The 26,869-nt window shown below is 39.4% G+C and overlaps 1 protein-coding gene across 1 annotated transcript in view; it reads right to left on the reverse strand.

Moving 5' to 3' along the window:
- HSPA12A (heat shock protein family A (Hsp70) member 12A) overlaps positions 1-26,634 on the reverse strand; it is a 42,393-nt gene extending 15,759 nt beyond the window's left edge. Inside the window, exons 1-6 of the mRNA XM_070945760.1 lie at positions 26,607-26,634; positions 16,947-17,032; positions 16,102-16,229; positions 8,093-8,279; positions 5,516-5,620; positions 1,646-1,762 (exon numbers count right to left, since the gene is read on the reverse strand). Coding sequence (XP_070801861.1) covers positions 1,646-1,762; positions 5,516-5,620; positions 8,093-8,279; positions 16,102-16,229; positions 16,947-17,032; positions 26,607-26,634 — 651 coding nt within the window. The remainder of the gene's footprint in view (positions 1-1,645; positions 1,763-5,515; positions 5,621-8,092; positions 8,280-16,101; positions 16,230-16,946; positions 17,033-26,606) is intronic.
- Between the last annotated feature and the right edge of the window lie 235 nt (positions 26,635-26,869).

Here is a 26,869-nt window from a genome sequence, read left to right on the forward strand (position 1 = left end):
CACTGCAATAGTGCTATCTGAGGGATAGCCATTTTTTCTATGGAAGGCACATAAAAAGATGAAGAGAGACTGCATTGTCACAGTCACCATCTTCATTTTTTTTTGTCCATAGTCTGCCGACATCTTTGGTTTCCACTACAGGTATGTCCATTTTCCCTGCCTACCATTATTTTCTCTATTTTTGTAATACATTTCTCCTATGTGTGTATTGTTCTGATTATTGATTAGTTAATATGGTCCCAAACATACATAATGGATGCATACATTTTTCAACATTGCACTGCAACACACACGGGAATTGTTAATAGAACATGAATACTTTATTCATTTATTTTTTATGGTTACAAATGCATATCAACATAAGGCCAAAGACAAGACAGATTAACATCAGACTCTAATGTTTGAGCTTTACCTACAATTGTGTCCTTCCTGAAAACCTTAAAAGTAATTTGGATATGTCCTCGTTAGTAATCCTATAAGATAGATTGTTGAAAAAAATGTTGCTCAACATCAGTGATGGGTGAAATTATTCAAAATTATTGGAATACATTAGGGATTAATCAAAATACCCAAAACACCTTTAGGAAACGTACAATGCCAAGTCACTGACAGTGGGATTATATACATCAAGCTAGCTATGAAAATTAAATAGATGATATTCTACAGATGCATCTAAATGTCTAAAAAGGAAATGAAACTAAAAGTAATGGACAATCATGTAATAAGGCTATCTTCATCAATCATATAAGCAAAACAAACTTGGATCCAATGCCAGAAGTTTCTAAATTTATAAAATATTAGGAAGAAAATTAGTATTTTTCCAAGAGACACATGTGCTGCTGAGAAAAACAAAGGAACTTTGCAATTCTGTCTTTATTCTTTATTATTTATAGGTAGTCCTTGATTTATGACTATATTAAACCTACAATTTCAATCGCAAGTCATGTTGGTTGTGGAGTGGGCCACCACCACATGACTAGATCTGATTTTACAACCTTTTTTGTGATGGTCATTGAGTAAATCCAACAGTCATAAAGCAACCCTATTGCTTGCTGTTGGCTGGATTTTACCGGAAACTGGAAATAAAAACCAATTTCTGTCAAAACCATTGATAAATCGTGATCATAGGATTGTAAGGTTCTGCAAATAGTGATAAATGCAGGCTGGTTGCCAAGCACCATGCCATGCAGTCACATGACAATAGGGGGGGGAGGAGTTGGTGACCTGGATGTCACAACTTTGCAAGGAGGTTGTAAGTCCCATTTTTCAGAACTTCAAATGGTTGCTAAGCAATTAATTGTTGATAACTAATTAGATATAAAAATATGAACCAGGGAATTTCTGAAGTTGCAAATTTGATAAGACTGCTAATTTTCACCTGATGTCAACCTCCCTATCTAGACAAAACCATGAAATAACTGCAGGTTTTCTAAGCTATTTGTATAATTAACAGAAACTTGTAAGTACAATTGTGCTGTACCTTCTCCTCATTACAGTTCAATGAATTAGAAGAAGTCTCTGAGATATTTCCAAATGTTATCTGAATGTTTTGGAATTTAAAACTGCTTTAGTACTATGTACTACACCTGAATACCTCTGTCAAGCTTATCTTTGTTACTCTTTATACCTGCAAAATTCACCTTACCTTGTAGGCAGCTTGCCTCATAAACTGCTTTGCAGGCTGCTTCCAGATAGCAGGCACTGTGATGACCCATCGCACATCAGAATTTTCAAACTCTGACCCAGCTTGGTCACTCAGTTCCTAAAATAATTGGAAGCAATGCAGTGGTGAGATATAAAATTAGAACCAGCTGTTTCAAAACTCAGTAACACTTTTTAGTGGTTCCCGTGGAAATTATTTTCTTGCTTCTTGCACTGTCTGTCTGTCAATATCACTCAACCTGATTGAAACAGAGGACTGCCTAGATAGCTAAATCAAGGTTTCAATTTCATCCTATCAAGGAAGTCGGAAAATAGAATTCAGGAAGGACAAGTATTTCTCCAAAACAAAGGCCCAAATTGAACAAACATAATATTGCATTATGCTGAAGTCTGGTCCAAATGTCTTTTCCTAGAATTAATCAGGTTTCATGACACTTGTTGTAAACATCTATCCATTCTATTATCCTTTCTTTATTGAAAAGGGTTGCTTTATTTAAAGGAAACATTCTAATTAAATCACTTTTTTTTTTTCCATTTTAAAACTTGGGAGTTAACTGCAAATTTTTTCCCTGTGTAGGCGTTTACTGCTTGGTGTTTTTTTTTTTTAATAACAACAGAAGCGTCTGTTCTTAATGTATAAGGGAAAATAGCTCTGTGTTTTCTTTAGGCATCTGCGTCCAATTGGTTGCTGGTGGTATTTATGATGAGGAATTCCATCACGGGTAACAACTTTGTGTATCTTTTTTGTTTTCCAGAAAACGAATGAAAAGGTGTAATGTCATTTCCTTGAGAGGAAAAAAATATGTGGTTAACCAACAGCACAGTGATAAGATCTAAAACTTGCAGCTGAAAAGGGAAAGTCTTTCTAGCAATGCTATTAAAAAAAAAACCTAAGAAATAATGCTATTAAATCTTTTTTTTTTCCTTAAAATCTGGTCTTTCCTCAAGATGCAACTCAGCATGTTACTGTGAAGATTCTCCAGTTTCCTTTGATGTGTGCCTTTGCTCCTAACTTTATAGCTTTTTCAAACACAAGAAGTCAGCTACCCCCCAATGCCATATTGCAATGCGGCTGGGGTGGAACTGCGGTGACTGGATATTGTTCAACTCAAGTGACAGCATCTAACCAGCCTTAGCTGATACCAGACCTTCCTTCTTGTAGTCTGGACAGGAAATAATTAATTCCAGGAAAAAGGACCTCAGAGCCTGATTAATAGTATTTTACTGGAAGGAATGTTAAAATTACAACATACAAATTCCAGCAAGAACTCTACTTCTGTTTGAGAAATCTTTATATCTTTATAATCTAACCAAATCTAACCAATACAATAATCTAAGGATTATTCTCCATTTTCTCATTCTTTTTTTAATGTAGGGAGATGGGACCTGAAATTAAGGAGAAACTTCCTAACAAGAAAAACAATTAACCAGTGGAACAGTTTGCCTTTAGGTCCTTCAACTCTGGAGGTTTTTAAGAAGAGTCAAATTGTATAGGACCTCCTCCTTGAGCATGGGATTAGACTAGAAGACCACCAAGGTCCCTTCAAGATCTATTCTGATTGATTGACTCACCTCTTCTATGAAGCTGGTGTATTCTGCCCACTGTTCATTGTAATTGTTTTGGTAACTGTTCTTCCTATTGTCAGTATGAGAAATAAATCTCATAGCTAACCTAAAAAAAATATTAAGCAAGGCTGGGATGATTAATATTGGGATGGGAGATCTGTCACGTCCCAAGCTGTAGGCTAGATGGGAAAGAAACCTACTTCTAATAATCTCATATAAATGAGACCTGGAGGGCATTGACTATATTCAATCCGATTAGACAAGAAAATTACTATAGAAGAAGGCAGCTTGTCAGATAACCCAGTCCAGAGCCATTTAGGGCTGAAATAAATGGGGTCAAATAGCCCCTTGAATCAAACCTGGAAGCGAAACAACAATCGACATTGCTCTCAATATAGAGAGGTCAATGAGAAGTACCCAACATCAACCACACCACGTTTTGCAACTTCTGAATGCTTTCCAAGGCCACTCCATGTACAGCACATTACAGTAATCCAAATGGGAAGGGACTAAAGCATAAGAGACTGTGAGCACATTTTATTTTACATCCCATTCCTACTGGCATGTGAAAGGGTCTTCTCTATGGTTACTACTATTCTGCCACTGGCTGGCAATGCCACATTTATCTAGACAGGTTAGCTTTGAAACTAATTTGCTGCAGTTGATATTAATCTGCTAAGAGCTCCTTATATATTTTTTTGTTGTGTAGTTTTTAAATTATAAAATTTCTATTCTATTTGCACTGCTGAACATTCACACCTCAGTTTTTATGGGGGAAAAAATTCATGTGCATGTAATCAACTTGAAATAAAAACCTCTCCAAACCTCAATAAATATTGTGAGCATGTAGAGAGTTGGAAATAGACATAAGCAAAACCATCATTCAAAGTCAAAGCAATTGCTTTCTTATTGAGATTGTATCTGCCACTCCTATTTCTTAGAAACCAACTGGGAAGATTCATGTCTTTGATCATGGCTATGGTATGCAGGACAGATGGATTTAATTTTTTACCTATAACAACATTTCTCATAGAAACTCTTCTTATGTTTCTTTGGCACCCAGTGCTACGTATTTTGCAACCAAGAATTATTTTGCTTCCATGATTCTGAATCAGGACTAGGAACAGGAAGGGGGGAAATAATTTATTATGAAAAAGAAGAAAGATTTGGAAGCCAATGCATTAAAATATGTGCTCCAATGAAATGGATAGTTTGAGTTCCAAAAATTCTGCAGCTTGAGAATACTTCACTGAGAATACTTCCAGAAACAGCACAATTAAAGTGATTTCAATTGTATTATCTTGTACTTTGTCTATAGCATTTATACTTAAACAATTATGAGAGAACTCCAACAGAGCTGTAATTGAATAGAAAAAAGAAGACTAGCCTAATGGGAATGGCCTGACATGGAGATGGGCTTTGTGGCTTCTCCACAGATTAGAGATGCCCATAGTCTTGAGTCACAACAAGCAACCACAATGAACAGATAAGCAGGCTCTCTATAGGACTTTGAGGGAACACAACATTACCTATGACACGAATCTATGAGAATGGTAGTCCAATTAACTTTGCGATGACAAATCAACTCAGGGACTTATCTCTGTTTACCAAATGACAGAATATGGAGAAATCCCTTTCTGAATGCCCCACAATCAAAAATCAGATCCTTGGATGGTTCTTATTCAACTCTGCTTTCTGATCAAACATATAATTATTAACATATAAAAGCAAAATTATTTGTTGCCAAGAATTATGTCACATTAAGACCATTTCTGAATACAGTAGAATCTCTGGTCACGACCATAATTCGTTCCATAACTTTGGTCGCAACCTGATTTGGTCATGACCTGAACCTAATTTTGGAAATTTGGCGCTTACAAAAAAAATGGTGTGTAAGGGGAAATTGGCCATAAAAAAAATTGTGAATTTTTTGGTCGGACCCTGATTTGGTCGTAGTCAGAAACATGCGTGACCATAGGTTCTACTGTATGCTGAAGCAGCACCAAATGGTTGCCACTGAATACTGTGGAAGAAAGTTATCAATGTATGCAACATTGTATGCAAGGACGGAATCTTCTGGAATGTCTTCTTAGTGAGGAAGGAAGGAGTTAAGTAGTTTAGATGTTTTAACGTCATCAGTATTTCTACATTTCCTACAGCTGCTCCACTTTGTTTATATCAAAAAAACTGCTGCAGGCTGGAATTTGGCAAGGTTAAAATGGTTGGACAGCATTTTGTGACAGCTACAAATATAAAAAGCTGGAAATAGAATCTGAGGGGTTTTTACCTTTAATGCTTGTTCCTTAAAGTACTGCAGAGCATACGCAAATATTTCAAGGGCCTTGACTTTCTTGCCATTTGCTGCTGACAAGTCAGTTTCCAGAGTCAGGTTCTGAAGAAGAAAACAATGTTCAGAAGTAGCAAATGTTAAACCATGCTTTTTGACTTGAAATACAACACTGAGCTTCAATCATTATGCCTTCTGATTAATACTCACAATTCTGACTGATTTTAGTTTGTGTCACTTTATTTTTATTATTTTGCCCTTAATTGTGATTTGCAAGTTTACCGTGATGCTGCCTCGATGCAGATGGCTCCAGTAAATCACAGGTAGAGCTGAGATTAAGTAGAACCATTATATATGGTGGTCTGACTGGACACTGTGTTGTACTTTAGTTGTTTTGGTTTTTTTTTTTTAAATCTCATTGATGCATCTGTTTTATTGAGGCAATTGCTTGGGGAATGTGAAGAGTAGCATCATGATAACATTTAAAATTTAAAAGGAGCGTTTTAAAATAAAGCTTTTCCTACAAGTAGTCCTTGACTTATGATTGGCCGCTTAGTGACCATTCAAATTTATGATGGACCTACTGGGAGTTACTTACAACTCAGATTCAAAGTTCTGATTATTGACCCCTATGGTCACATGACCAAACTTCTGGTGCTCAGCAATTAGGCTTCATTTAAAGCTGGTCCTACAGTCACGTGATCACATTTTATCAAAAAGGGGCATTTACTTTCAGTTTTTAGCAAAACCACATTCATAGTGATACTGATGTGCTTAATGCCATTTTATAGCTACCACAAAAAAGGTTGGACAGGTTCCATTATGGTCATAAGTAGAAGACTACATCTCTTGTGAGATTGGTCTACCTCTTGCGCAGATGAGAGAAAGTGAGAAGTGTTATTATGGATAGTTATGCCTTGATACTATATAACCAGGGGAAACAGCTACAGAAATTTATCCCACTTTTTTATCTATCCCCATAAAGGTAGCACAGGTAATAAATGCCTTATCTGTCTCACATACTAATGCTGGACGGTATGCAAAGTAAGGCTCCCCATGAAAACAAGTTGGCGGCAGAAGGATTTATGCAAAAATGCTAAGTCCAGGAGTAGCTATGGCTGGGGCACGAAGACCCAGAGAACTTCTAGGAAAAGGGTTGAAGCCTTTAGCTTTCTATTTGATGGGCTCACCTTTTTTTTGCTATAGCTTGCTATGTATTGTAGTCCTCAATTTATGACCACAATTGAGCTCAACATTTCTGTTGTTAAGTGAGACATTTGTTAAGTGAGTTTTACCCCCATTTTACTACCTTTACGATTTGCCTCAGTTGTTAAGTGAATCACTGCAGTTGATAAGTTAGTAACTTGGTTGTTAAGTGAATCTGGCTTCTCCATTGGCCTTGCTCGTCAGAAGGTGGCATTGCTGTTGTAACTTTAGATGGCCACTAAATGTACTGTTGTAAGTCGAAGACTACCTGTATATATTACTAATGATGAACACCTATCTGAATCTGAAATGGAAAACGTGCGATGGATGGGACATGGGTATGCTCATTTCACCTATCAATGACTCCTTGAAGAAGGCATTTTTACAGTCCTATTTATCCTGGATTTTCATTTCAATATGATCTCTCTTTTATACTTGATTATGTTTATAAAAGACAGACCTGCAATATGAAGGCTTAAGGCTTAAATCCTACATTTATCAGTGAGTTTACTCATAAATGGCTTGTTCACAGGGAAATTCCAGCCCAGACATGTAGTCCTCAATTTACAAGAAATCACTTAAGAACGGTTTGCAATCATGACATCTTCAGAATGGGTACGTTATGACCTGTAAAGCATTTCCAGACACCATAAACTGTCGCACTGGTCTGTCAATCCCATTGGTTCACTTTTATGACCAATTGCCAAGTGCCCTGCAATCATGTGATCATTATTTGCAATCTTCTCTGCTGGCTTCCCCAGAAAGTCAATGGGAAGCCAGCAGGGAAGGTTGCAAATGGCGGATTTGAGGTCCATTCCCTGTATGCAGAGAGGGGAAACCTGGCAGAAACACAAACCTCACTTTTCTGAGGCTTTCTGTGCAGCTGGGGAAGAATCTTGGCAGTCATATCAGACCTGCCCAGGAAGGAGGCAGCATATTCCAGAGAGAAACCCAAAATAAGAGACAAAATTAGGAGTCCTGAACTAGAGGTTTAGAGGAAAAAATTTATCCATAGCCTAGAACTTCCCAGGGTATATTTATTAGGTTAGACGGTAATAGCTTTAGTTTGGCAAGTTCTATTTATTAGATGTAATTAAGTACAGAATTGGACTCAATTGGACTTTACAGTGTCCTTTTTGGGCTTAATCCTAACATTTTCAAAACACTGGAGTTTACAAGTATTTTCCTCTCTGTGTCTCTGTGTGTGGAAACTCTGGTGTAAAGAAAATGGGTACAAAAAAATTAAGATGTAAAAATGCTGCAGAAAAATATCATTTATTTATTTGGATAGTATGTTAAAACAAAATGTTCATTATATCAAATGAACATTGAACATTCTTATGTAGAATATAAAATGGATTCACTACTTACACTGGTTGTGTGGAGCTTCATCTTAAATTTTTCAAAATATAGCCAGTGTTTTGATTCATTAGGATCTAGGTCATGATAGAAATCTCGAGCCGCATAACCAAAACTGTGGAACTTTCTTTCTGGGGTCAAGAGAATAGTTGTTGGTGTCTTCTGATTGGCCACACCAGGATCTCCTCCTTCCCATCGCCTAGAACATAGAGAAAATAATTTAAAATCCATCAAAGTTTACACCTATTCCTATTCAACCTGCGTAATTTAATCCATGCAAACACAGTAGCTTTATGGAATTATTTAAAAAAATCAGTATACAACTGAGGTGGTATTCAGCAGGTTCTGACCAGTTCTGGAGAACCGGTAGCAGAAATTTTGAGTAGTTCAGAGAACCGGTAAATACCACCCCTGACTGGCCCCGCCCCCATCTATTCTCTGCGTCCCAAGTCCCAGCTGATTGGGAGGAAATGGGGATTTTGCAGTTTCCTTCCCCTGCCATGCCCACCAAGCCACGCCCACAGAACCGGTAGTAAAATAATTTGAATCCCACCACTAGTATACAACCTTCTAAGATGAAAAAACAACAACAACCAACAACCAACAACAACTTCTGAGATTCAGAAGTTCTGGAGGAAAATCCACCAACAGTTAGGTATAAAGTGTGCCACTTTTCTCACAAAGTGCCCCCGAGCACTAACGGACAATCCACAAGCAGGACCTTACTGTCGCCAGGTCTTACTTGTGGATTCCTATGATGGGTCTGTGTGAGAAGAAAGCAGATGTGTCAATTAAATCCATCAAATTGCCCAAAGCATTGTAAATCCTGTTTCCTCAGATGTTCTACAAACAAAAACATCAAGTACTTTATATAATAGACCCCTATTTTAAAGAAGTGTCCCCTACGGCCCTTGGCTATTAGAGAAAAAAATATAGTTGTTTTGATTTTGAGTAGTTCTTGGTTTGGAGAAGGTTGCTCGCTACTGAGGTGAGCTGGACTGCAGCAGCCAGGTTCTGCCCCAGCATGTAAAACTACATTTAATACAAGAGACTGCATTCAAGAATCAAATAATAAAGAGCATAGATATGAGTATATTTTGTGGGTGACAGTGTTTATTTTTTCTCTTTGCTGCAGCACCCCGTTTATTATTAACAATGTCAATAACACAAGTGAGCTAAATCTCTTAGGCTTTTCTGGTGAGGTCATTTGTCAAAAGGGCACACTAACTGGTCACAACCTCTTACTCTTGAGTCAATACATTAGCACTGCACAATTGTCTCCTAGCAATAAAACATCCTTTGTTCTCAGCCCATGAAATTCCCTTCTCAATATGTAATTAGGAGCTCATTATAGAGCAAAGAGAATCCCAATGGCTTGTTTGTGGGGGGGGATACACAAATTGTAAAAGTCTATTAAATTAACAAATAATAACTGTAGATAATAAAATCCAAATATCTTGAATTAGACTTTAGTGGAGGCACATGGTAATCTGGGACTTGTGGTAAAAAAAAAAAGAAAGATTAAAATGCATCATTTTGTGCCATTCAGAGTCTGAATTGAGATTGCTGCTTGTGAAGTCCTGCACACCAGCTGTACAATCAAAACAAAGAAAAAAATATTGTTTTGATTGGGAATCCTAATAACTGTAATTTTGACTCATTTTTGATCTTATTTTAACTGCAATAAACCTTTTGAATCCCTTCTCATCGCTGCTCTGTCAGGCACACAGGGTGCACCCTGTGGCTAAGATTCACAGAGCTATCTTTAGTATGCGAATGAGTTTTTCTATCAAACCCTTCCTCAACTTGGATGGTCCCAATGTTTAAGAATCGCCAATGCACTCTGAGACTCTGCTTCAGACTGTACACATCAGGGTCCAAAATTCAGCTGGCAGAGAATTTCAGCTTTTATTCAATAATTGCAAAACCTGCATTTCTTTTCTTCCTTTAGGATGTAAATATGAGTAATACTGTGTGAAATGTTACTAAAAGAAAGGTCTACAACTTGTGACAGATTCAGGTTGGGATTTCCCTAGTCCTTTCTACCTTCTTATAACTAGAAAAAAAGGAACAGATTCTGACCTAGATTTTGGCTAGTTCAGGCCTCTAATGCCCACTGATTGTTAAGAATACAAATCCTGCTCCACCACAAGGACTAATCGCACTAGGTAAGACAAAAGGCCAATGCCCTCCAACGTTTAAATCCTGCATTGACTTGAGATAACTCTTGAAACACACAATCACAATTGTGCATAATATACATATGTTGGTTGAACCAGAAGCTTTGTATAACCATAAAATTTCCCACCAAGATATAGTTAGGACTATCCAGAGAGGATATAGCTCAGCAGAAAACCGTATGCTTTGCATGCAGACAGTCCCAGGTTCAATCCAAAGCATTTCCAAATAAGACTTAAAATAGTCACTTAGGTCAGGGGTCTCCAACCTTGGCAACTTTAAGCCTGGCGGACTTCAACTCCAAGGTTGGAGACCTCTGACTTAGGTGAAACTAGTCAACTAGTGCTACTTGTTAATCAAGAGTGTTTGTCTACACAAAGCAATAGACAGCTTCTTATAAGCCTGTTTCCTATAGTCTTAATTTTGTTTTATTTTAAAAGAGATGTATTTTAAGATATTCCAGTGGTGGAAAAAAAGTCGCATTGCTTATTAACAAAGTATTGTCCATTTACTTCTGCAGACATTTTTATTTTAATACTATCAAAGATACTATCTTATACTATCTTATATACTATCTTATCATACATAAATGATAAGAGAAATTATTGAGACCTGATGAAACAGCGGTCCCTATTTATTCATCCAGCCTGTCACATTTTTTCCCTGGCCCATCCTAGTTATCACTATAACTGCAACTCTGCCCTAAGCCAATTCTCCTATACTACATCTCTACTCTGCATCAAGGAACCTTGGCAACGCCTCCAGTCTTTTTATTATGCATTTCGAGCACTATAAATAAAGTCTTCCCTGTCACTCTTCTCTGTTAAGCACTTTGATGTTAACAGGGAAAGGTTAAAAAGCAGGAGTCAAGACTCGGCTTAATTGCATTGTTCTTAGGATGAAGTCAAGGACAATATCAGTAGCATGATAGTATATGCTTGGAGTCACTTAATTGTGTTTTTAAGCTACTTTGCTTCAGTGAGAGAAAACACCTTACTAAGGCTTTTTACACAGCCTTAGTAAGATCGCACTTGGAATACTGCATCTAATTCTGGTTATCACAATATAAAAAAGATATTGAGACTCTGGAAAGAATGCAGAGAAGAGTAACAAGAATGATTAGGGGGCTGGAGGCTAAAACGTACAAAGAATGGTTACAGGAATTGGGTATGTCTAATCTAATGAAAAAAAAGAGACCAGGGGAGATATGATAGCAGTGTTTCAATATTTGAGGGGCTCCCATAAAGACAGACAAACTATTTTCCAAAGCACCAAAAGGCAAGATGAGAAACAATAGATGGAAACTAACCAATAAGAGAAGCAACCCTAGAACTAAGGAGAAATTTCCTAACAGTGAGAACAATCAACCAATGGAACAACTTGCCTTCAGAAGTTCAGATGCTCCATCACTAGAGGCTTTCAAAAAGAGACTGGACAATCATTTATCTGAAATGCTATAGAGTCTCCTGCTTGAGCAGATGGTTGGACTAGAATACTTCCAAGGCCCCTTCCAACTCTTATTATTATTCTATGAGAAAGTTAAAAATGTGTACAAGTACTACACTAAAATAAAAAGTTAATGTGTTGGAGGAGATTGTACCCTTTTTATGACAAAATACAATGAATCAATAGCTTAGTAATACAGTCACTCACCCCAGTTCTTGTATACATACTCTATTCAACCCTAACCCTATACTAATAGAAGTTATTTTCACAAACGAATGAAGTATCCTCAACTTAACCTGTACAGATTTAACATCTCAAAGACAGACCCATTTTTGTGTGTTTCAACTCCTTGACCGGTGAAATGCTACCGGTTCGGGATGGTTCTCCCAAACCGGTAGTGAAAATGCTATTGGTTCACCTGAACCCATAGTAAAAAAATGCTTTAAAAAGTAAAAAAATGTTCCGACGATCGCAAGGCACAGCTGATAGTCTGAACTCTTTTAAAAAACCTTTTTAAAGCATTTTTTTACTACCCGTTCAGGGAATAGGTAGTAAAAAATGCTTTAAAAAAGTAAAAAAAAAAGGTTCTGACAATCAGCTGTGCCGCACGATCATCAGAACTTTTTTTTTACTTTTTAAATTTCTTTACTACTTATTGGGGGGGGGGGGGTTCCGTTTTTGCTCCCAGGAGGCTTTCCTGAGGCCTGCTAGGCCAAAAACAGGGGGTGGGTGGGGTGCTGCGGAAGGAAGGAAGGAAGGAAGGAAGGAAGGAAGGAAGGAAGGAAGGAAGGAAGGAAGGAAGGAAGGAAGGAAAAGAGAAAGAAAGAAAAAGAGTGAGGGAAAAGGGGGAGGAAGGAAGGACCACAAACTTTGCACTAGACGCAGCTTCCGAGGATACCTTGAAAGAGCACAGCAATCCAGGGCTGGAAGGGACCTCGAGGTCATCTAGTCCACCCCCTTGTTCCAGCAGGATATTGTTAAAGTGAGTTTCTGTCTTTTGACACCCCCCAGTCACATGACTACATAGCTATGCCCACCAAGCTACATCCACAGAACAGGTAGGAAAAAAAATTAGATTTCACCACTGCTTTGACCTCAGTGTTTGTCATCTCTGATACAGAGTCACAAACAACTAGAAGCGTCTGTGAAGGAGTTAAGAAGGAGCAGTTTCTCTACATTAAAAGCAAGAGGATTTTATATCATAAAGAAGCTACTTCATTTCCATGTTAGCCTAACAACTGAACAAAAAGCACGACAAAGCATGAGCTTCAAGTAAGGGCATTTTAATTTTCCTTCCTTTGCTGCTTCCCTCCCCTTTTTACCTGCAGGTTTAAAGCTGGAGGGAAGAATAAGATTTTTCTATGATTATCTGTATTCCAGGTAATAACAGAAATTGCAATCAGGTTGTGACACTTGCATTCACAACTGCTGTTGTGGCAGAATGGCTGGCAACTCCTTGGAGCTGTATTTGTTTTTCTTTTGGAGAGGAACTATAAGAAATGTTTTACATTTTATAGAACAGGATAGCAGAGGAGACTGACTTACTGACCCTTCCAGCTCTGAGATTTTGCTTGGACTAACAATTTTGCAATCACAACCTACCAGAAGCTTCACACTCAATTACACATCTCCCAATCCACTCCATTGATTTCTCTATGGCTATGTTAACAATAGTGACAAGAAAGTAATTTTGTCCTGTTTACATTTTATTGAAAACTAATAGTAGAAAAGGATCAGTGCAAAGCAAGTAAGAAAACTCTGGAAGGGTGAGGGGTAATGAAAAAGAATAAGATAGAACTAACATTTTTTTTATTTTAATGTAAACATCCTCAAATATAATGTAGCTAGAAATGACATTTCCTGTAATAAATATCTTCCAAAGTACACTGATTACATAAATATTGACTTTACAATTCTATCTACATTACGCACAGTTTAATAAACATAAGCCATACTTACCGTAACTGCCATACTTTTTTATTCCTTTTATTTATTTATTTTAAAAAAGCTTTCTAGATACAATTCTGAAAAAGAAGAACTCACAAGAACCACTGTTGGGATTTCTTATGTTCATTTTTATGAGCTTTTGAATATAGTTTGGCTAAATACTACTTGATAGTATTTCACACTGATCCAGTTTTCACTTTTGAACTAATGTTCAGATTTGATTCAGTATTCACAATTCACAACTTTTGTATATATTTTTCATTTCAGATTAATGGAAAATTGCAAATCACAGGGGAAAAGCCATTCTAAGGCTTTTTTTTTTTTTTTTTTTTGAAAAAGGAAATACATTGCAGTACAGTATTGGCCATTCCATTTCTAACTATAGAAGTCTGAAATCTGGTTTGCAGGAAAATTCTCATTTCTAAAAACCTTTGAACATTACTATATAACTAAAAATACTTTTATTTCCTACTAGCTGGATCCCCGTGCTTCGCTACGAAACTATGTGATCGGGCTTGATAAATCGACACTTACAGCTTGAATCCTCCCCTATCCTACCCCCTTCTCTCCCTCAGCCTTGCCCCACAGAAATGTCTCCTATCCTATCCTCTTCTCTCCCTCAGGCTTTCTAACCCCTTCTCTCCATGAGACTTGCCCCACAGAAGCCTGTCCTATCCTATCCCATTTTCTCCAGAGTTATTTTCAAGTTGGGAGGGGGAGTAGAACGTCTAACTAATTAGTATCAGAGCGTGCTATAATAATATAGAAAATACTAATGCTCTGATGGTCATTTCGAAAAATCCTTTCTTAGTGAACACCTAGAAGCCAAGAGAAACATACATGGCAAATTTCAAGTTTGTAGGCTTTACGGTTCTGGAGATTTCGTGATTAATGCGTGAGTGGTTGTATATAGATTATTTTATGAAATACTGGTGCTCTTGAGATAATCGCTTATTTCCATATTTCTGATGCTTCTGGTTGAAAATGCATCATCAGACATGTCTGGAGATAAGCAGAAGGAAGTTTCGTGCTGTCACCGTAAAAGAAGTCCTGCCTCACCAAAAGGTTGTACATCAAGGACTTCTCACACTGGATCAAGTGACCCAGCCCTGATCTAGAAATCAGACCACCCAACCCTTGGGAAGGACACAGGCTCAGGGTACAGTATCAGAAGACTGCATATAGGTAGGTCTTAACTTAAGGCTGGTCACTGAGCATCCATTAAAATTTTTGACAGACCCGCAAGAAGGATTAATGTAAGTTTTTCTTGAAAGTTTTTGAATGCCCAACCTCCCCGGAGTTGAGGGCACTGTATTGCAGGGATTCTACTCCTACTTGTAAAGAGGGTATCTGGGGCTTAAGAGCTGTGACGTGGGTTACAACATACATTTTTGTTTCCAATAGTGATTAACATGTAATATCATTGCTTGGGTCGTTCAGTAGTTTGGGGGGATAGGTATAATCTATATACTAATGACACTCAATTCTGCTCTATAGAAGATCAGAATAGGCTGTGTGTCTTTTGATGCAAAGACAGGATGTGTAAGGGCCAATACACTGAAATGGAATCCTCACATATCAGAGATTCTGTGATAGGTTTTTTCCTAAATATAGGAATTGGGAAGTCTGTCTGCCTCCATTGGGTTACACTCACTCAGAAATAATAATTTAGTGTGGCTTTTAGATATTTCCACATTAATTTAGGCAGATAAAATCAAAAGGTATCCCTATCTATAGTTAAAATAAGCACTAATCAAACCAGCAATTTTACCACAGAATAACTCTTTATATTTCACTTTGTCCATTACATGTTGATTAAGTTAATAGCACTTATAGCAATAAGACTTATATATCGCTTCACAGTGCTTTACAGCAGTGGTGAAATCCAATTTTTTTACTACCAGTTCTGTGGGTGTGGCTTGGTGGGCATGGCGTGGCTTGGTGGGCATGGCAGAGGAAGGATACTGCAAAATCTCCATTCCCACCCCACTCCAGGGGAAGTATACTGCAAAATCTCCATTCCCTTCCCACTCCCGGGAGAAGGATATTGGAAAATCTCCATTCCACCCCACTCTGGGGGCAGCCAGAGGTGGTATTTACCAGGTTCTCCGAACTACTCAAAATTTCCACTACTGGTTCTCCAGAACTTGTCAAAACCTACTGGATTTCACTCCTGCTTTACAACCCTCTCTAAGCAGTTTACAGAGTCAGCATATTGCCCCCAACAATTTGGGTCCTCATTTTACCCACCTCAGAAGGATGGAAGGCTGAGTCAACCTTGAGCCTGGTGAGATTTGAACTGTCAAATTGCAGGCAGCCGGCAGGCAGCAGAAGTAGCCTGCAGTACTGCACTCTTAACCACTGCACCACCAAATTTCTCGAGTCCCCTTAATTAAAAAATCTACTAATCATATAGTTCCAAGCACCAAGGCCAGGATACGGATCCTCACCTCATTACATGAATACATTCGGGTTCCTTGGCGAAGCTGTAAGCATAACCACTGGAAGTTGTGCCAAAGTCAATAGCCACCACAACAAGAAATGTCTGCTCCTCGGCATGATTTGCATCTGAGTCCTTCTGTCCAAGGTACAGAAACAGGATGGTTCAAGAACGAATTGTAGACAATACTGGCTCTATTTGATTCTCCTTTGATACAGTTCAGGAGCTGAAGACTGAAATTATTTGCCAACAAAGCTGACCTTTTAAACAATAATATTGTAATGTTTTTGAAATAATGATGTGCCATCAAATCATCTTTGACTCCTAGCAACCACATAGATGTACATGATGGTGATAATGATGATTTGGTCATAACTAGGGATTTTAAGAACTGAAATCCAATACATTTATAAAATATTAGGTTGGAGAAAGCTAATACAGGTAGCCCTCAATTTACTATCACAATCGAGCCCAAAATTTCTGTTGTAAAGTGAAACATTAAGTGAATTTTGCCATTTTATGACCTTTCTTGCCACCGTTGTTAAGCGAATCACTGCAGTTGTTACATTAGTAACGTGGCTGTTAGTGAATCTGGCTTCCCCATTGACATTGACATTGTTTGTCAGAAGGTTGCAGACAGTGATCACATGACCCCCCCCAGGACACTGCAACTGTCATAAATATGAGTCAGCCAAGCATCTGAATGTTCATCACGTGACCACGAGGATGCCACAATGGATCGTTAAGTATGAACTATGGTCATAGGTCGCATTTTTCACTGCCATTGCAACTTTGAACGGTCACTAAATGAACTGTTGCAAGTCGAGGACTACCTGTATAGATGAAAAATCTTACCGCAATGTGAGAAGGAGACAATGGTGTGATTCCTGGATCTCCTAAACTTCTTGCTGGAGATGCATAGGCAGATGTTGAAACTGCGTCTGAAAGAAAATGGGGGCGTTTGAATGAACTCTGTATCTTTCAAAGAGGAAGGACGGGCATCCAAAAGGGCATTCATTCACACTGTCGAGTTGGTTCAGAGCCAGAGAATAACCAAAGCAATGCACATAACAATCTTCTGCATTACTGATTTCAGTCATTAATGCCACGGTCATTTAAAATTTAAATGCCATTCTTTTAACCATGAATAAACTGCACTATTCATTTTGACTAAGTCCCTAAGGGTAGATACGGTATGGGAGTCCATTCCATCTTCTTTTCTTCAGGAGTTTGGGTTAAATTCTAAGATGCTCGGGAACTTATGACTATTTAATTATCTTCAGGCAGAAATAAAGGTTGTTAATATTGGCTAATGCGGCAACATAAAATATGAATAAAACAAATCAAATAGAATATAAAAAGATGAAGAACAAATGGATTGCCCTGCTGGCTCAAAGGGCAGGAAGCATATGCCAATGATTCAGACCATGTCAGGCAACTGTCAACAGAGGATGCAACTCTTCCTTTAGGCTTCCAATTGTGCATCTTGACTAAGATAGGAATTAGGAGAAATATCTTGTTCCATAATTGCTATTATGCTAGAAACAGTGGTGCCCATTTTTTCTTAAGCTTACAAGCATTTGCTTTTATTTAGTGAGAGCATGAGCTGAGAAATCAAAATATATTTCTTGTGTCACTATTATTTTCTAGGGATATAGAGATTGGCTCTGATGATCCAACAGAAAATTAATTCAATTTTCCACTGTTTCACAGGCACCTAATAACATTCAACAATTCAATTTTCTGATTTCAGCTTGGAGATGTGATTTAATTCCAATATTTGATTGTATCCCCTTCAAACTAAGTCTCCAAATAAAGTTTTACGCATTTGCATTATTTTCACTTGAAAAAGAAGAAACTGATTTGAGCTTGTTGGAATAGAATGTATTCTATGTTAGTTCATTCTAGCAAATATAGCAAGTTTCCTCTGAGTTTCCATGGTTACCACAATGAATCACACATCCTATAATCACAACAAGTGGGGTGAGGGGCTATTTAGTGAAATGCCATGTAAAGTAGTTGCATTCAAGAAATAAGCTTGCATAACAGCGATTATGCATCTGGTTTGGTTTCTAGGTATCGGCCATCTGTATAGCAAAATATGAAACCAAATTAAGTTGGTTCACTTAAAAGTTTTTTGAAATGCCACGAAGACAAAAACACATTTTTCCTTTGCATAACAGCTCTTGGCTTCTATTTATTTTACAACGTTTTTCATTTAAAAAGCTTTACAGTGCTTCTCTTGTTGCTCTTTAATGACTTAGTACTTCAGTGTGAGTTATATATGCATGTTTCTCCAGATTCTTTCAACTGAAATGAACAAAACTTTCTCAACTTTCACTGACTTCAGTGAAACCCTTTTGTAGTAAGAGTTTTTATAATGACAGTTCAAAACCAAAATGCTCTATTTAAAAAAAAGTAAAGTAGTCCCTGTGGATTTTATTCCGTTAGTCATTGCCAATTATAGGAGGCAGTGCTCACCTCTATTTCAAGGTCATTGAGCCAGTGCTGTCCAAAGACATTTCCAGTCATGTGGCCAGAATGATGTCACAAAGCGCTGTTACCTACTCACCGAAGTGGTACTTATTTATCTACTCGCATTTGCATGCTTTCAAACTGCTAGGTCAGCAGGAATTGACGTGAGGACAGGAGTTAATCCTGTCGCATGTCACTCAGGTTTCAAACCTGGGCTGCCGACTTTCCAGCCAACAAGCCTAGCATCTTAACCACTGAGCCACCACACTGCCAAAAATGGTCTATACACAAAGAAAAACAAATCCCATTGAACAAACTGGAATAATTCTGGTTCATGTAGCAATAATGTATTGGTTCTCGTTATTGATACCAAGAGTGGATTTTATTTCCTGCATGGATAAAGATTACGGAAATTATTCAACCACAGGTGAAAGTTTAAATCTCTTCAAATATACAATATGGTCCCACTGTAGATTGAGATACCCTGTATAGGCACACCCATGCACACATGCATACACAAACACATAAAGAGCCTGTTTCAGGGGTGAAATGCTCCCGGTTCGGACTGGATCGCCTGATCTGGTAGCGATGGTGGCGGGTGGTTCGGAGAACCAGTAGCAAAAATCCCTGCCCCCCCCCCCCGCCCAGCTGAGCCGCGTGATCATCAGAGGCTTTTTTTTTTACTTTTAAAAGCATTTTTTCTACAACCTCTTCAGGTTGTAGAAAAAATGCTTTTAAAAGGTTAAAAAAAAAGCCTCTGACGATCCCAGCTGAGCAGCACAATCGTCAGAGGCTTTTTTTTTTTTACTTTTAAAAGCAATGCTTTTAAAAGTAAAAAAAAGATTGCATGCTACAGCTGATTACCCCCCCCCCCTCGCGTGCTGTTCTACTTACCATATGCCTCTTTTGGCATGCACGGCACGCATGCATCTTGCATTTGGTGCATGGTGTGCACTGTGCATGTGCAGCCAGTGAACCGGTAGTAAACCGGTTCAGATTTCACCACTGGCCTGTTTGGTGTGGTGGTTAAGGCATCAGGCTAGAAAACTAGGGGACCATGAATTCTAGCCCTGCCTTAGGCACAAATCTATCTGAGTGACCTTGGACTAGTCACTTCCTTTCAGCCCTAGGAAGGAGGCAATGGCAAACCACTTCTGAAAAACCTTGCCAAAAATACCGTAGAGTATATCCAGCCAGTTTCTTAAAATTGGACACAACTGAACAGAAGAATTAATATTCTATCATGAATCGTATATAAAAAACAATAATAATGCCAGGATATAAAATAAATAAATGCTAGCAAGTATTGTTTTCATGATAACTGATAATTCTTTAGATGTTGATTGACTGAAGCTTAGGTGGTTGTGTTGCACTGTTTCACTAAGAAACAAAACATTTGTAGCTTGTTCTTGTACATGTCTCCCCAAAAGTAAGTTTTATAGATACTCCATATATACGCCTTACATATTATTACTTGAATATAGTTTTAAAAAATCTAGCTCCTATGCACATAGTAGAGATAACAGGTTCCCTCTTGCAAAGTTCATACATTGTAGTAAATGATATGCTTGCTTGTAATTAGCTACAATGTATGAAACTGAATATGCCAATTAAGATTTACTCAACAAGCCATGGCTAAAGCCATGATTTAGCACAATATATGAATACCACTTCCAAGACACCTATGAACTGAAAAAGATAATTTAAATGTTGTGACTAGAATATCCTGATTGAATGCTCTGCCCCCATAATAACAACAGTAAAGTCCAATTAATGTCTGTTAGCTTCCAGGTCAATTATCTATCCTCTTTACAATCTTCTTGTTTCTTAAAGATAACTTAAATTGGCTGATAGAACCCATAGGTTTTTTCCCCCACTGTTATATGGACAATGATAATGCACTTTCATTTTGAGATTTTATAGACTGTTGCGGCTTTAAAATGTTCTTAGCTTTTCATCTTACCTTTCCTCCAAATATTACAGCAATACATCTATTCTTGAAACTACTGCATCATGGACAATGATGAAAGATATTTGTCTGCAACTGTTTCTTAATATAGGAAAATGCATCTGGTATTTGAGAAACTTAACACTATGAGCACCAAACACAATATTATTTTATCCAGGCTAAAGACACACGATCACAAACTCAGATTTAAGGATGTCCACATAACAAGCTACATCTGAGTTGTCAGGGGGAAAAAACCAACATGAAAAATTTAAAGACACACCCTAATGCATATTTTCTTGTGAGTAGCCACCACTGACCACTACAAGACTTTCTTCAGAGAAGACACATCTTAAAAGAAATTGCAAGTGTTTTGTTTCTTAATGAAACAGAGTTAACACATCACCTAATTTTTAGTCAGTCAAGGACTAAAAAAAAATGTATCAGTATAAAAAAAATAAATCAGATCAGGGGTCTCCAACTTTGGCAATTTTAAGCCTGGCGGACTTCAACTCCCAGAAAGCTGGCTGGGGAATTCTGGGAGTTAAAGTCTGCCAGGCTTAAAGTTGCCAAGGTTGGAGACTCCTGACTTTGATCATGACCAGGGTTCTACAGAGACTCAAGGTCAAGAAGTCCCATCACAGAAATTATGTCAATCTTGGCAACAGGAGGAACAGGGGTAGAATGAACAGCACGGATTTGGGGAAGTCGCTGATCACTGGGCACATCCAGACCTTCCAAAAGATTGCTATACTTCTATGTGATCCCCTGCAAAGCATCTTCTAAGTTGCTTCACGAAGCAACATAGTCTTCCTTCTTCTTAAAGTCAACGATGCCACATAGATATATCTTACATTAAAGATGTATCTTTAATGATTCCTGTTCATAAAATGATTCCTGTTCATAAAATGATTCCTGTTCATAAAATTAATGTTTATGACTAAGGTACATATCACAAATCTGCAGGCACCTCTTTTGCTTACTAGAACCATCAGGTGAGACAACATAAACCTCATAAGGGAAAACTGCATTGCTGCCTCACCCTTTGAACACAAGGAATCTTCTCAACATAAAGCACATCTACTCCTTCAAACCTGTTAATCATTTGCTCATCAAATGTATATGATTATGGAGCCCAAAGGGCATCCAGCTGCAAGCTCTGCCCTTTTGGGCTCTACATATGATGTTGTAAAATGGGAGGGGCATGCAGTGCTATGATGTTATATACTGGTTCTATGTCACTTCTGTCCCCTTTGCCCCACCCCATGGGCGCCAGTGGAGCCCCCACCTCTTCTGTCCCTGTTCTGGGTTAAGTCTGAAGCAACTTTATGAGATTTTGACAAATGTTTTAATTTCACATCTTAATAAAGAACTAGCCAAGATTAAGCATCAGGTTTCTTTAATATTCTCGCGATCAAAGACTTGCATGTCAGCAGTTTTAGCTGGGATCAACTGTATATCGTTTCCAGAACAGACAGGTGGGCAAACAACAGGCAGCCTTGGCTGTCTTAATAATTTAAGTTATGCCTGAGTCAAAACAAAAACTCTTCCCAAAGCAGCTTGAAGTTAATTGGATCTGAAGATTTGGGAGTAGCCTATCCTATAGAATCAAAGGATGCAGACCACAGTCAGCCTTGTTTATTTAAAATGATTTCAAATTCCACCTCATCCTAAATTATGTATAAAAGAAAAGGTTAGGGCAGGGGTGTTAAACTTGCATTGTCACGGTGGTGTCACATGTCATATCACAACTTTTCCCCTTTCACTAAACTGGGTGTGACCAGCGCGTGATGCATCTGGCCTGTGGGCCACGAATTTGACAGCCCTGGTTAGGGGAAGAGGAGATTTTTTTAATGATTTATTTTTAATCATGAGACTGAAGAACTTGCAAAGGACTTTGACTGATCTCATTGTGATTGGGCAGGCTCAAAACAGGCAACTATGTTTCTAGAATTCCATTTTATTTTCTCTTACATGTTCATTGCATGTAAGTATAGGATATGTAAACTGTTCAAAATTTCAGCATTTTTGAAGAGGAGCTCTGCTTCAGGTACAAACCCAAGCATATTTACACAGAGCTACTATGAGTGTTCTGCATGAAGGTTACTAATCACATAAATTAATTGTATTTCTACAATTGTAAGTTGTAATTAATAAATTGTATAAATAACATAACTAATCAAAGCCATAAAATGTAAGTCAGGCTAAATCTTATATTTGCTACACCTAATCAAAATCCCTATTATTCCTAGGAGAAAGGGATTCCCTTGAGCATTCCAAGAATAATTTCACCATATCTTTAGGCTTGATAAGCACAGTAGCAAAAAACAACAACAACCATCTGGGATTCTGGCTATCAGCATTTACTTCAACTGAAGTAAAAGCATGAACTAGAGCAAGGGTGTCAAACTCGCATTGTCATGGCGGCATCACGTGACATATTGGGACTTCCCTTCACTTAAACCAGGCGGGGGCGGGGCCAGCACGTGACGCATCCAGCCCGCGGGCTACGAGTTTGACACTCCTGAACTAGAGCAAAGGTGCAACCCTTTCTTAGTTCTAATGGAAACCAGGCCTTTCTCACTCCCAGGAAGTTTCTAATACTTTGTAGTAAAACTGAGTAGTCACTAGGAACTTGACTATCTTTAATTAAGCACAGCTGGTGTAATTCCTCTCATATGTCATAATCTCTGCTTGGTCCTATTGCATACAACCATTATATAGCAAGGGTTAAGATTTTGAGGATCTTACAAATGAGCCCTGCCTTAAAATTAAAAAAATTATCAAAACCACCAGTTTTGTTTGTTTGGCATAAAAAAATTTTTTTATCGCTGAACACTGCTACCCATGAGGCCAGCTGCAGCTGGAATAGATGCTTCCCAGCTGCTCAAAGACCACCTACAAGTCTTATGTGTCCCTAGAATTATCACACCACTTTTTAATAACAGATATAACAGATTCTCCCTAATAGTTTATCATCATCATCATCCCTTACAGCTGTCCCACCATGCATAGGTCACTATTCAACCTAACACAGTGGGAGCCGATGGTAGTAACCTTCCCCAACGCCACACCCTTCAGATGTGAGACTGTAAATCCCTGTTGGCTAGGAAGGCAGAAGGGGTGGTCCAACTCATGGAGGCTGGATGTTTCAGGGATCAGTTCCGCTGTCTATAAAGGCTTCTGCTGAAAAGGCTGCAGTGCTGAGGGCCTGGAACCATCACCATAATTAATGGCCGATTTTTGCTGCAACATCTTGCTGCTCTCATCTCGAGCAGGTTTGCCTTTGTAACAAATTTTACTGCCACAGATGTCATTGTATTAATACTACATAATGTTTGTGGAATCCAATATGGTATTTTACATATTAAAAATCTGCATTGTTCACACTGACACAGATGTCACAATCACTTCATAGAGCAAATTAGGAATTCAACTTATGTATCTAAGTGCTACGGGTTATGTATCTAAATACTTGTGATTTATTTTAACATCGATTTATGCCAGTTGCCTACTTATGTAAAATATACAACGTTCATTATATGACAACTAAAGGAATTTGCTTTTCAATTTTTTCAAATTCTATCTCTAGCATACTTTAAATATTTACCACCAAAAAGGAGATTTTTAAGTCCTTATTTGGGGGGGGGGAAAGCCACTGTTCATTTTTTTTAAAAAATGGAGATGCTATTGTACAATATACGCCCACAGTGCTAAGTGTGTAAAATGCAATAATTTAAAGTATTTTCTTCACTTTTCCTCTGATATTTTTCCCCTTCTTTCTTGTTTCTGATTCAGATACCCTATATGTAATGCACCATTCAGTTGCAGACCTCAAGAGAAGAAGTTCTTAAATTATATTTTATGTCCTTCTATTATCAACCCCATGTAGATCTCGCCTACACTGACAGTAGGATTCAATTTTGCATGTCATTCCCAACGTGAAGGAAATTGCACAGCTAAGCTGTTACTCTTTTGACAGTTCTGAAGAACTGGCATATTTTAGTAGCCAATGTGACAAGCAACATGGGGACAGCCACACCCATGGCTGACTTGCACTTCCCAGAGCAAGTACTACAAAAAGTGATCCAGGAAATCCAACCCTCTCCCATTCTGCATACACAAGTAACTGTTGAGTAGGGTCAAGTTTGTCCTATTTCCTGAATGTTCTTTTTTCTTCAAACTATTCCTATCTGATGGAGAGAGGAGAGATGAACTACCCTAATTTGCACCTGTCCTGTAACTACTTTATTAAGGGCCATGAAAATAAAAGTTGAAAGCAGCAGGAACCCAAGCTGCAACTACTCCCTTTAAAAACTGCAGAGCTCAGAAAATACTGCCAAGGTGTCCTATGCGACACATTATTTTGACCAATCACAACTATGAAAGCAGGGAAGAGGGTCAGAAAGTACTGGCCAATAGTTTGGATTCCACTCTCATAACCCCCTCTCCGAAATTTAAAGAACTGGAGTTTTCTGTTTGCTACTATTTAAAAAAAAAAAATAGTGACAAGCATCTCCATTGTGATTTTGAAAGGGGACTTTTACTTCTCGGTCTCCTCTCTCTCATCTCCTACTCGTGGTTACCTCTGCTACTCTCCTTATAGTTTAAATGCCCTTGCTGGGAGGGAGAGGGGGACACGCCTCCTCGGCCGGCCTCTGCTGTCACCGGTTCCGGCAAGAGCTGCATTGGCAGCCGTGGCCACCGGCGATCCGCACCCCGCCCAGCCGCAGAGCAGATGCAGAGGCCGGGAACACCCGCGGCTCAGCCTCGCTGGAGAGACGCGCCACCGCGCGGAGGGAGGGAGGAGGGGGCGGCAGCTCGAATTCCTCCGCATTGTTTTTCCACCTGGATCCTATCGCCAGCCATTTCACCTCCCGATCTGCTGCTGCAATCGCCTTCCCGGCCTTCGGGGACCGCGTGACGGCTGGACACCAGCCTCGGTCAAAAGAGACGATTGCTTCGGCATCAACTCCTGGCCCGAAGCTCGCCAACAACGAGGAATGGGGACGCAACGCCAGGCGCTTTAAAAAAAAAGGGGGGGGTCCCACGCCTGGACATCCCCTAGATTGGCTCTATTACAAATTCTGTGCACCCCGCAATTAAAGAGGGGGGTGCCCCACCACGCGTAGAGTCAAACCCTGGAAATCTTAATCAGGTCTGCCGATAAGTGGAACCTCCTTTCCCTTCCTTATTAGCTCCCCAAGATGCTTCTAGCAGAAATATTTCTCCGCTCGGGGGCAAAGTTTACCTCAGGAAAAAGGACCAAACCTCACGGCCTCCCTTTGTCCCAAACCAGCAGTCTCTCTCCACACACCCACCCACGCTTATCAACTGTATTGCATACGCGGGGGCTGCTCAGGTCGTCTTATTTCGCTCCGATGCCCGCACAATATATTTCAGGTCCCACATCTAGCGACCGCATTCGCAAATGATAAAGCCTTGAGCATTATTAAGTGCAGGGTTTTTGGGTTTGTTTGTTTTTTTTGTTTTTTGTTTTTTGTTTTTTTTTGCGGCTTGGCGTCTTCTGTAAATTCGGCCCGTTGGGTTCTGCTTCAAGCGTATTGCGCAAACCGCCCCAAAATGTAGAAATCGGACCCAAATGTTTTGCGTGCGCTCAGCCCGTGCGTGGACAGAAGCCGGTGCACGTGAGCGCTCTGCGCTGCCAACCGCGCGAGTTAAGACCGTTAGTATCTTTTTCAGCCCAGGTAGGGGGCATCTCTTTATAATTGGCGTTTTTGCAGAAATGATACTGAGGCCAAGTATGGTTTTCCACGCGGGCTTTCCTTTCTATTCGATAGTCACCTTGCAAGATTACCCGCCGCTAGTATGCGCGATGAGGGTTTGTAGCATTAGAGTGGAGGGCTTTCCTCCCGAGGCTCGTGACAGCCTGCAAGACATAAGCCGCCAGCCGAGAGGCTCCTGCCCCAGCTCCACCCCACAAGCCCGGATCCCTTGCCTGTCCCTCTCCAAGGAATCTTCTGCATTGCTTCGCGGGGCGGTTTTTCCTGCTGGCAAAGCCTCCCTCCAACCCATGCAACGTCGTCCCCCCCACCGTCCCTGTCCGCCGCAGGACCCTTCAAACCCATTACCTGCTGCGATGCCTTCGGTCCCCGCCATGTCTGAAGGCGTCTACTGCGCCCTCCGCTCTCTACTTCAATTACGCGAGGCGAGATCAGCAGGGAAGGAGGGAGGGGAGCAAACCCACGAGCGCGCCTCTCACTCAGCAGTCTGAGCCATCGGGCAGGAGCCGGTTCTGCTGCAATCGCTTCCTTTCCAGATCTGCTGATGAGGAGCCCAGACAAGCCCCCTTGCCCACCCCCTGCCGCCCCGATCCGCTTTTCCGTCTCTTCTC

The sequence above is a fragment of the Pituophis catenifer genome, unplaced genomic scaffold (assembly GCF_029215685.1).
Source record: "Pituophis catenifer annectens isolate HBS135680 unplaced genomic scaffold, rPitCat1.0.hap2 SCAF_6, whole genome shotgun sequence".
NCBI lineage: Eukaryota > Metazoa > Chordata > Lepidosauria > Squamata > Colubridae > Pituophis > Pituophis catenifer.